Genomic DNA, 12,376 nt, shown 5'->3' with positions numbered 1-12,376 from the left:
TGCTCTGGTCACGGAAACCGTTCAGGAGAGCCAGCGGCGCAAAAAGTCAGGTGGTGACCTGTTTCAGAACGGTTACCGTGTGAAGTTGGGCCCAGGCCAGACAGGAGATGGCAAAGAGAGTGACAGTCAGAGCTCTCTTTTTTACTGCCTCCATGTACTCTCTAACTGGGGTAAGACATCCTTTCTGGGGAACTTCTGTTTAGTTTAAAACTATATTTGCAGCGACTGTGCTGTTTTGATTTTTCACTTAATGACTGTAAGAATTTTACTGAGGTGTTTTTGTTTCCTGTTGCTGAAGATAACCTCAAACTTGAAGTCAGATATTTCTGCAAGCGTGAATCCTGTCAGGACTTTATTAACCTGTTGGCTTGCCTGATCCCCTCTCTTGGGCTCCCATCACTGTGTGTATCTTTGTTTAAACAGTTGTCCACAAATGTTAAAAATGTTGACATATGTTATATCTTTTGAAAGGTCTATGGGTTTAGCAATAGTATCCGGTTTCTGTTTTATGATAGAAATGCTTCAGCAACAGTAATATTGTAATTTGTATCAGAAATACAAATGAAAACATGCAGAATCAAAACGGGACTTTATTATAAAATGGTGATTGCGAGATGAATCCAATCCTTTACACTCAAGCAAATTGTTCAAGTCAAGAGTCCATTGAAAAAAAATTCCAATAACACTTTTTGTCGACAATAGTGTTAAATCCATGAAATGTTAATATATAATCCATTGTTTACATCAGATTTTGCCTGAACATTCTGCCTTCCATCTTCATTCTTCAACTAAGTCATGATTTTGGCTCAAAAAGGGGGGCATTTTTTTTTAAAAGCAGAACTAAGTAACTTTTTTTACCTTCATAAATAGTTTTCTAAGTCTTTACGATGGTTAATTGACTTGTAGTGGTGTGTTTGAGGCGAGCACTAACCCCCTCTGGTACATCTACGCCAGAAAACAGCACTTGCAATTTGAGCTGCGCCGACCCGACACAGTCTCGCCTCATGTTCACGTTCACGCGAGAGTGACAAAATGCTTTACGGTAATTCAAAAACAATGTATATATTATGACTTTATAAGACAATTTTGAAAATTACCCACCTCCATCGAGATTTCTTGTACTGTATTTGCAAAACTACTGCACTGGTGAACTTTGTAGTCGTTGTAGTCCAGAGCTGCGCTTGGAGTCTTTACGACAGTGTGATTCACTGAAGGAACCTGTAGGGGGAGCTTCGCAAATCTTACTGAGTTCAGCTTTAATACAAATTCAGCATGAGCAAAGCTAAGACGTTGCGATGTGCTTCTGAATAGAGGATGTTTTTGAGGCTGAAAGCAGGACAAAAATGCTGTTTATGTAAGAAGTCTGCTGAAGCAGGTGATGTTGTTGTCTAAGCTGCTACCTGATACACACGCACGCACACACACACACACTGGTGTGATTGTTCCATGGCTCTTCTTTGTCTTTCACATTTGTTAGGAATGGCAAATTACCATACTACTTTTACTAGGAATGCAGTATTTGCACAATATGCAGAAAATATCTGAACCAACTATTATATTTACTAGAATGCTGAGTGCACTGCATGGATTATTGTAACTCACAATGCAATGTGCGTGACCTTCCCTTTCCAGAAGAATAAATGGACTGAAAATCTTTGTTTTATTTGTGACTCATTATTTGACTGAGCTGCTAAAATGTAGTCGTTTTAAAATAACTTTATTTGTGTGATGATAAATGTGTGTAATACGGTATGACAATGTCCGTTCAAGCCAATCATGGGATCTTTAAAAAACCGATGTACAATCTAGTATGCCATAAGCTGGTGTTCCATTCTGAACATTCAGATTGCTTTACAATAACACTTTTTTTATTCATTCTTTTCTGCTTTTCTCTTCTCTTGCAGGTCTGAGGTTTCTAAGAGCCTTGAGATTGATACAATTCTCAGAAATTTTACAGTTTTTGAATATCTTAAAGACAAGGTAAGGCCGACAACATATCACGCACCTCTCTCACTCTCAGTTTCAAAAGCTCCACTCCGCTGGCATCAACACACACAGTCTGTAGGATCTCTGGTGTCCCTTCCATGTCTTACCACGCTGCTCTGCAGCTTTGACCCAGAAGTCTGCAGGGCTCGTAGCTGAGCAGAATGTTTTACTTTAGTCCCCCAATGTGTGTGCATTTAGTGTGCTGTAGGTATGAGAACAGGGCCGCCGTCCAGCCTGATGAATGCAAGAGTATGAAGCAGACAGACCCCTGATTGATTCCTCCTCCGGCAGGCTGTCACACACATGACAGATGAGCGCCTCCTGACATCTCGTGGTATTTCGTAAAAAATGTCAATGAATCAGAAAGGAAGTGGGGAAAAAGCAGTCAGCACCCAACTCAGTGGATGAAAAACCACTGGACGTTTCATTTATTTTAGCTGCTATCTCGTTTTTCAGTCTGGGGAAATTGCTCAGATATATCACACTGAACTGACACAGCTGTCAACAGGACATTACATTTCCACCGCTGTATTTCTCTCATTGGCTGCTAAAGAAGGGGCGTTCACATTGACGGTAATTTGCAGCGATCGGAAGTCTTTCGTTTTCAGTGAGAGTGGCGATTTGAGGTGACATGAGCGACAGGACCCTTGCCGACATAAAAAGCTGAGTTTATCTTTATGCAAAACACACAGCAACGGCATGTAATCCCCTCCTGACGCGCTGTAGAGTAGAAACCAACAGTGTGAACGCCTCTTTAGGTATGCGCTGGTCATCCTCGGGATCCCACTGTCTTCTTATTTGTTTGCTGATAACTTGTGTGTTCACTCCCAGTGAGCAGCGTCACGGCAAGGCGCGGCTGGAAGCGGCCCGCTCGTGTGTGTGTTGGGCTCAGTAGATGACTGACTGATCTGTACGTCAGTGTGATGCGTTTCACTTTGAGAGGTGTGATGTAACTCTCGTCTCTCACAGTAATTCCATCAAGCTGGTGAACCTGTGTTCCATCTTCATAAGCACATGGCTCACTGCTGCAGGATTCATTCATCTGGTGAGTGAAAAAACACACACACGCCCCCCTTTCCTCATGCCCCTGGAGAAACAGTCAAAGAAAGGAGTGCACATGCAGATTCGTGGGAGGAAAAAGCTCCTAAATGAGCGTCACGTCTGTCCCTTTGTGGCGTATATGGTTTGTGTTGTAGTTCATCTAAAGATTTGTTTTGTTGTTCCTTTTTTCGTGGTGTTTTTTTTTATTTTTTATTTTTATCAGGATGTGCCAGAGGACATCTGTGCCACTAGATGGCAGCAGAGACTCTGATCGCCACTAAATCCTCAGTTTGGTTGCTCTCACAATTCATTTTTGTGATTTTCTCTATGGACAGTAGATGGCTGTAGAGGATCATGTTTTGGTCAGTCGGTAATTTTCTCTTCGCTCTCCTCTCCACTGCAGGTGGAAAACTCAGGGGATCCATGGGAAAACTTTCAAAACTCTCAACCGCTCTCATATTGGGAATGTGTGTACTTATTAATGGTCACTATGTCCACTGTGGGATATGGAGACGTCTATGCAAGAACCACTCTTGGACGCCTTTTCATGGTCTTCTTCATTCTTGGTGGTCTGGTAAAAACACTTTTCCTCTTGTTGGCACTCAATGCACCCCTCCTGCACCCCTTCCCTTACCCCATGCAAACGCCTTGCTCCAAGTACCATGTAAAAATAAGACAACTCCTGTGATATGACTCTCATAACTGTCGTCTTTCCACAGTCTTCATAACGGCCCAAATTATATCGCTGTCCACTGTCTTTGTAATGTTTGCACCCTTGCCTTTAAAATCCATTACCTTGTTTTAACATTACAGCCCAAGTTAAGATGAAATGTACATGTATTGTGTAAATTCTTGTAGATGCTGTATGACACTACCACTCGTAAATGTTTATTACATTTAAAATAGTCTTTAAAGAAATGTATTTTGACGATAATGTTGTTGCTATTCTCTTAAAACAGTTTTGCGGTTTCAGGAGATCCCATCCTTCTGTTTCCCTCCCCAAATTCCAACAAACACAGTGGCAGGCGGATGGCCCATAGTCCTGCTTGAGCGTTTCCATAGCAACAGCAGCCACAAACACTCAAAGAGTGCATTTACACCAGAGCAACTTCAGATGGTGATACAGAAAAATATACATAGCAATAACACAGATGAAGACTAGATGTGTATGCTTTGCAAGAGGTTTTTGTTAAAACTTCGGCAAATAAATGAGAGATAAGCAGCTGGGATTGGTAGATTTAGCTAGATTTTTGCTGTACATTTGATCATTTTACAGTTTCAAACTGCTATATTGCATTTCTTAAGTTTAGTTTAAAAACAAAAGTGTAGTTAAGTTAAAAAAGTTAAATAAATTATTGGGTACAATGGGGCTAAAGGCACACCTTAAGAAAAATAAAAAGTGTTTTTCACTACTCTCGAAGTGTATGATTCCAGAAAAAGTGTGTTTTTGTTTTGAACATTTATGGAGCAACAGATTTTGTATGAAAATAAATCATAAAAGTGGTTTATTTTTTTGTTTAAAAATCATATAATTGTATGAGGTCACCAGCATGGGGTAAATACTAGCTAAAATATATTAGCTAAAATAATATCTTTTTAATGTCTAAGTTAATACTTGTTCAGAACAATCACTTTAGCAAAGTCTGTACTATTTTCTCGTTATTTTGATACATATTTTCAATATATTGAATATATTGAATACAATATTGATTATATATTAAATACAGTATATTCAGTAAATGTATTGTCATTAAAGGTGCCCTCGAATGAAAAATTGAATTTATCTTGGCATAGTTAAATAACAAGAGTTCAGTACATGGAAATGACATACAGTGAGTCTCAAACTCCATTGTTTCCTCCTTCTTATATAAATCTCATTTGTTTAAAAGACCTCAGAAGAACAGGCGAATCTCAACATAACACCGACTGTTACGTAACAGTCGGGGTGTACGCCCCCAATATTTGCATATGCCAGCCCACGTTTCCAACATTATAAAAGGCATTAGACAAGGACAGCCAGTATTAACGTCTGGATGTGCACAACCAAATCATCAGACTAGGTGAGCAAGGAAGAACAATAGTGAAAAATGGCAGATGGAGCAATAATAACTGACATGATCCATGATACCATGATATTTTTAGTGATATTTGTAAATTGTCTTTCTAAATGTTTCATTAGCATGTTGCAAATGTACTGTTAAATGTGGTTAAAGTTACCATCGTTTATTACTGTATTCACGGAGACAAGAGAGCCGTCGCTATTTTCATTTGCAGTCTGTATAATGCATAAACACAACTTCATTCTTTATAAATCTCTCCAACAGTGTAGCATTAGCCCGTTAGCCACGGAGCACTATCAAACTCATTCAAAATCAGAAGTAAACAATATAACAGTATACTCACATAATCCGACGCATGCATGCCGCATGCATGACGAACACTTTGTAAAGATCCATTTTGAGGGTTATATTAGCTGTGTAAACTTTGTTTATGCAGTGTTCAAGGCAAGCGTGAGCTCTGTGGGCGGAGAGCGCAGGATTTAAAGGGGCCGCAGCATAAAATCGGCGCGTTTATAATGATGCCCCAAAATAGGCAGTTAAAAAAATTAATACAAAAAAATCTATGGGGTATTTTGAGCTGAAACTTCACAGACACATTCAGGGGACACCTTAGACTTCTATTACATCTTTTAAAAACATAATCTAGGGCACCTTTAAAATGTTAATATAAAAATATATTTTAAATACAGAAACAAAATTATTTGTAGAAAGTAAACATTCTGTAAGCATTGAAGGAAATCCCGTAATTTAATATAGATTTACAGTAGTAACAATAAATAATATTTTATTATATGATATGATATGATTAATATATTTTTTTATAAATATGATAGTTTCATTATAAATATGGTCATTATCTCTAAGGTGGACACCCAACTTAATATATGATATTTACCATCTGAATCTAACCATGTCATGTCAAGAAATGGAAAAGTCAGCCATCTATTTATTATCATGTTAATTATTGTGCCTTTAGCCCCAACAGCAGGTGCACCTTTTACCCCAAATGCCATTCTTTTACATATTCTTCTGTTTTTTAAAAAAAACTGTCGCTTTACCATGAACAAAACTGAAGATCATCAAGAAGACATTTGTCTCAAAATATATTATATAATTTTAGGGATTCTCATTTGCTACTTAAATCTACAATGATTTAAAAAACAAATAGTAAAAAACAAATATTAGATCAAATTAGCACAGAATCAACTTTGTGCTGCTGTCCACGATTGTGTCAAGGGTCAGTCGAATTTCCACATGCATCTTGAAAAGTGGATGTTTTGGAAAGTGCTGCAGGATGTTTTGTGCCATCTTGTGGTTTAGAGGAAAATAAAATCAAAAGCGCCTTTTACCCTGGGGCACCTTTTGTCTCGTTGTATAATCCTATCAGATAGGCCTGTTCTTATATACAATAATTATTGCAATTTGTAAAATACTATAAAAATCTAATTAAAAATAAGAAAATGTTTTTAACATTGTTGAAATATGAACATACATATATGTTTAAAATTATAAAACTTTCACTATTATATAATATCTTATTAAAAACAGTGTAATTAACCAAAAAATATTGTGGCTTTTTTATATAATTATTTTCATGTCACATACATAGTTTCATCATAATACTGCCTGAACATGAATACATTTGGTTATGCTTGTGAAAGTAAGGTAAAAATAGCTCTTAAATAACTTTTAACAGTGAATAAGTTTGAGTGATGTAATTTTGAACAGTTTAAATTATCCAAATTCAAAAATCAATATATATCGTTCAGCCTTAGGGTCTAGGTGGTTGACAGACTCAAGATCAAGGTATAGATCATCCACAGGCATTCAGAAACTCTCACGTGAAGTTCATGTAGACATAATGCAGGACAGATGCGCTTCATTTCTATCACTGGACAGAAAGTTCCAGCTGTCCAGAAGTTTCCATAGCAATCTGCTATTTCTTTTTTGTTTTTGAGGAGGGCTGGAAATAATCATTGCTCTGCTTTATATCAGGTGTTCAATTAATGACTTCAGTATGGAAATGTTGTAAACCGTCAGGTCTGATCAGGCAGATGTCATAATTCATTAGGGCCCTAGAGAGAGGTGAAGAACCGCTCACAACTCTCTTCGGAAGGTCAGGCTGACAACTCAGGGATTAAGATCCCCAGTAACATGCAGCGAGGAGATAAAACAGAACTTTGTCAAGGCTGCAATCTTGCAAAGCGCATCCAGCTCATTTAAAGCACACTAATGAGTCTTAATGTGCTTTGCAGCTGTGGGCGATCAGGCTGGACTATTCAAATACACTTGCCACTGCAATAGTGTTTGTTGGACAAAACATGGCATGTAGGTTTTTTTTCTTCTTCTTTTTTCACAAGATATTGTTTGTGCTGTCAGAGAAAACAGATGGGCAGCACCAAAAAAATATATTTTTTTATTTGTCTCCAAACCAGTGGAGTGTTTTCAAAGTTGGCTTTCCCTTCAATTAAAAAAAAAAAAAAAAAGAGATCCTTTTAGATCTTTTCAAAAGCACAACGGACATTTATGACTTAAATGAAAATTTTAACTAAGCAACACCATTTTTTTTCCCCGGCAAAACGCGTCCCAATCAATTTCTGCACCTCAGAGGTTTGGGGAAAAAATCCAGACTCGGACGGGTCTCCACTCTCTTTTTTAGCCTCTGCTTCTGTCTCCTATCTTCTCCTTAGGCCATGTTTGCCAGCTACGTCCCTGAAATCATAGAGTTAATAGGAAACCGCAAGAAATATGGTGGTTCCTATAGTGCGGTAAATGGCAGAAAGTAAGTATTCCAGGTGCCTCTGTGGCCTCGGTCACAGCAGAACCCCTCTTTGCATGCCCTTTTCTTTTTCTGTTCCATGCATGTAGGCCATGTTTGCTCGCTACGTGCCAGAAATTGCTGCTCTCATCCTTAATCGGAAGAAATACGGAGGGAGTTATAACTCGACACGAGGCAGAAAGTAAGTCAAAATCCAGAACAAGGTGTGGTTGTGTGACTCACACTCCCCCGTCTCAGATAGAGAGGGGGTTAGTGCAGACAAAAATGATAGGACAAATGAATGTCACACTGTGACTGGAGACCTTGGCCATCGAAGCCACATGTCCATGCCCTTTGCTCTGTGTCCGTGGCTTCTTTTCCGTAACATATCTGCTGCATTTTAATTTCATTACAGTGACTGCTGTTGGTTTTCCATCTGTTATGTGCTGCCATAGAATCAGTGTTTGTTTCGTATTTGTAATAGAAATGAGCACAATGAATGATAGAAAATGAAATCACTAGCTCGTAGAACTATTTTTGTGATGCTCAGATAAAACGTTGTTTACTTAGTGTCATCATTGTCTTGTGTTTGTTTCAATTTTCTGTTCTTTGAGTTCTGCTTGTCATGCTTGATCCATCTCTCGCATGCTCTCTGTGAATGGACGACTGTTGGCTTTTTGATTTTTTTGTTGTTTGGTTGGTTGGTTGTGCATGCTGCAGTGAGAAAAGCCTCTCTGGCTGTGCGTCACTGCTGGCCCATTACCTCATCTCTGTGTGACATGACTCTGGCCCTGATCTTCAGTCAGCGCACACCCTGAATGCTTGGATGCCTCAGCTCTCGCACTGGAGCTGCTCCATTGCAATTGGCTTGCTTTTTTGCCCCGCTTGGTACTTTTACCATGTCCCGTTTTTTCTTTTCCTTTTCAAAGATGACCCCTGAATGTGAATGTGGATATTTTGAACCCCCTCCCATTCGTTTTCTGGCTCAAACACGGCCCTGTCATCAGCACAGCGATTCTCCCAAACGCTTGCGTCTAAGTTCCAGAGCCCCCCCCCTCTCTCTCTCTCTCTCGTGTGCGCGCTATTTCCCAACCCATTTCGCAGCGTGAAACAGACTCACAGTCACGTCCGGCTTTCATCATCTGAATTTGAGGGCAAATACTAAGCCGGGAGAAAGCCATTAGGAGCCCCTTTGTTTGATGCCGTTTCGCTGTCAGTGAAACAAGATTGATGAAATGTTATGTTTGGCCTCGGCCCCACGTTTGGATTCGCAGTCTGGTGTTGAGAGAAGGCCTTGTCAAAAGAGCTGAGCCTCTCTCTTTCTCTCACTTTCTTTCTCTCTGGCTATGCATGCATCTGGTTGCAATTACAGTAGGCTCCAGCTCTCTGGCCGAGCAGAAAGACAGGCACCAGGCTTCGCCCTATTGTTTAAATATACAGGGGACTGTGTGCTCATGAACGGACACATCACGACACCTCAAAATAAATGTGTCGAGATATTTATTTCCACTGTCAGCACATTTCCGACAAGCTCAGGCTGGTGCAAAATACATATGTTTAGAGTGTAATTCTGCATAAACTCACAAAAGTCCAAGAGCCTCAAGTTTTTAAATTTTTTTTATAAATGAAGTCCATGAGTAGGTGTTTACGAATAAGCGTTGGAGGCTGCAAAACTGTTATATAAATGATGATTATACTAATGTTATATGTATAGTTTAGCTTGACTTAAAGGGTTAGATCACCCAAAAGTGAAAATTCTGTCATTAATTACTCACCCTCATTTCGTTCCACACCTGTAAGAACTTCGTTCATCTTCAGAACACAAATTAAGATATTTTTGATAAAATCCGATACGCAGGGAGGCCTTCATGAAGCTTCGAAGCTTTACAAATCTTTTGTTTCGAATTAGTGGTTCAGAGCGTCTATCAAACTGCCAAAGTCACGTGATTTCAGTAAATGAGGCTTTGTTACGTCATAAGTGTTTCGAAATTTTAATGGTTCACCACTGGGGACCTGACTTTGGCAGTTTGATACACGCTCCGAACCACTGATTCGAAACAAAAGATTTGTAAAGCTTCATGAAGCAGTTTTTTTAAATCACCCAACATGAGGGTGAGTAATTAAGATAGGGCCCATAGTGATAGTAAGTGAACTGTAAGTAGTTCTGTTTATGTCTGATTCAAAATAAACCATAATCACAAAGCATAGTGAAGTGACAAAATTTTGGTAGTAAAGACTAGTTGGTGTTTTTTTTTTTTTTTTTTCCCAAACAGAAATATTCTTTAACGGTATTTATGATCAACGTGGTTTGTGATGGACAAATTACTAGAGTGACAGCATCAAGTTATATATACACTACTGTTCAAAAGTTTGGGGTCAGTAAGCTTTTTCTTTTTTAAATAAATTAATACTTCTATTCAGTGAGGTTGCATTAAATTGATGCATGCAAGTGACAGTAAAGTCATTTATATTGTTATAAAACATGTCTACATATTTCAAATAAATGCTATTCTTTTGAACTTTTTGTTTATCAAAGAATCCTGAAAAAATATTGATAATAATAATAAGAAATGTTTCTTGATCACCAAATCAGCATATTAGAAAGATTTCTGAAGGATCATGTGACAATGAAGACTGGAGTAATGATGCTGAAAATTCAGCTTTGCTGTCACAGATTACATTTTAAAATTTATGAAAATAGAAAACAGATAAATTGTAATATCAAATAATTATTATTAAAATATTACTGTTTTTACTGAATTTTTGATCAATAAATGTAGCATTGGTGAGCATAAGTGACTTCTTTCAAAAACATTTTTAAAAAAATCTTACGACCTAAAACATTTGAACAGTAGTGTATGACCTAAATCATAATCATAGTCCATATAATAGAGTCCCTTTAACACAGCACATGACTTCTGTTAAAAGCTAAACTCTGTGCACTCAGTGAACTGAAGTGAACAACTATCTTTATTGAGTGATTTTGTAATTTGTCAACTACAAAAGTCATTTGGCTTAAATGTTTCCATTTAGAAGCCAATAGCTCTTTAGTCTCTAGCCCTGACACTACCATCATGGCGTATCAAGCCTAGCAGTAGTTTGAAGTGTAATCCCTGCTATTGAAACCATGCCACAGCCAGGTGTGTGATGGCTGTTTATGTCAGCTTGTGTTTAGCATAGTGTTTAACCATCAGAACGGGAACACAGATCTGAATCTATATGTATAATATAGAGCAGCGTTCTGTTGGATCAGGCCGGGGTCTCTGTGGTTTCCATTAGAGTGCTGCTGAAACTGACATAAACCCTGAGTGAACTCTGAGCTCATGCACTGCCTCTGAGCTTCTCTCCAGAATTGAAGCCACACCAAGTATGTGGAGCCGGCACGGCTTGCCCCAGCAGACCAGGTCTGTGTTGGCATGAGCATGCATGGAGTAAGAGTTGAAAAGAGGGTGAAATGGCATATAGAAATGCTATTACTGATATGGCTCTCACAACGCATTAAAATGAGTGAGATCAATGTAGTTTCAGTCATCTGGTTTCCTGAATTCTGCTTAGGTGTGTAGGGGAACTATCCATGCATGGCTGACAGTCTGATGTATAGTCTGTGATGTTGGACAGCTTACTGCATTGAACATTCTCCTGTTATTTATAAGGCTGAGATTTAACAGAATCTTGTATTTATGTATAACCTCCTGGGACCCAGCAAAAAAAAAGTATGCTGCATAAAAAATATTTCTTTTGGAGAATAAAACAATGTGTTGAGTAGTGTTGTCAAAAGTACTGACTTTGATGCCAAGTTGATTAAAAATGTGATGCTCTGAGCGCTGTTGAGCAGATCCGTAAATACCTCTGATTGGTCATTGTGTTCATGCACTCATCAGATATGCCTGTGATTGGCTACAATGATCAATGCACAGGAGCGTTTGAAAGCACACGGAAGTGTTTGAAAGCGGGAGCATTTGAAAGCAGGTGTCTAGATAGACATCTGCTTATAAACGCTCCCATGTGTATCTGTGTAAACGCTCGGTTTTTGAAGCGCTGATCATTGTAGCCAATCACAAACATATCTGATGAGCACATGAACACAATGGCCAATCAGAGGTGTTTATGAATCTGCTCAATAGCACTCAAAGCATCACTTTTTTTTTTTTTTAATTTTAGTATCGACTTGGTATTGAAGTCGTTACTTTTGACAAAACTAATGTTGAGGAAAATAAATCAAGGCAGAATTAAATGAAAATATCTTTTAAAAAACAATGTTTGTTGTCTTTGAATATTCAGTAGTGTAAATATGAATTAGCAGTACCAGCATTTAATAGGTGTTGAATGTAAAGGCCCTGATATACTCACAGTGAAGTTCTTTTTCGTTCTTTGTTTTGGGGCAAAACGAAGTGACCAGTGGTATACTGTTAGCGAACATCCGACAGTGTCTACGCTGCTGAGAGTGGAGTTTAGATGAATATATAAATATGTGATGCACGCTTTCCTCTCAATAACAAAATAAATGCACAACAAAATTGAGAAAAGTAAG

The 12,376-nt window shown here is 38.4% G+C and overlaps 1 protein-coding gene across 25 annotated transcripts in view; it reads left to right on the top strand.

The window, feature by feature from the left end:
* Positions 1-12,376, top strand: part of kcnma1a (potassium large conductance calcium-activated channel, subfamily M, alpha member 1a) — a 214,760-nt gene that overhangs the window by 129,405 nt on the left and 72,979 nt on the right. For all 25 annotated transcript variants that reach the window (XM_048204318.1, XM_048204313.1, XM_048204309.1 and 22 more), the window contains exons 6-9: positions 1,905-1,980; positions 2,956-3,031; positions 3,431-3,601; positions 7,778-7,869. In XM_048204318.1, coding sequence (XP_048060275.1) covers positions 1,905-1,980; positions 2,956-3,031; positions 3,431-3,601; positions 7,778-7,869 — 415 coding nt within the window. The remainder of the gene's footprint in view (positions 1-1,904; positions 1,981-2,955; positions 3,032-3,430; positions 3,602-7,777; positions 7,870-12,376) is intronic.

This window comes from Megalobrama amblycephala, linkage group LG10 (genome assembly GCF_018812025.1).
Source record: "Megalobrama amblycephala isolate DHTTF-2021 linkage group LG10, ASM1881202v1, whole genome shotgun sequence".
In the NCBI taxonomy this organism is placed as follows: Eukaryota; Metazoa; Chordata; class Actinopteri; order Cypriniformes; family Xenocyprididae; genus Megalobrama; species Megalobrama amblycephala.
Note: the sequence above shows the minus strand (reverse complement) of the source record. Positions and strands in the feature narration are given on the sequence as shown.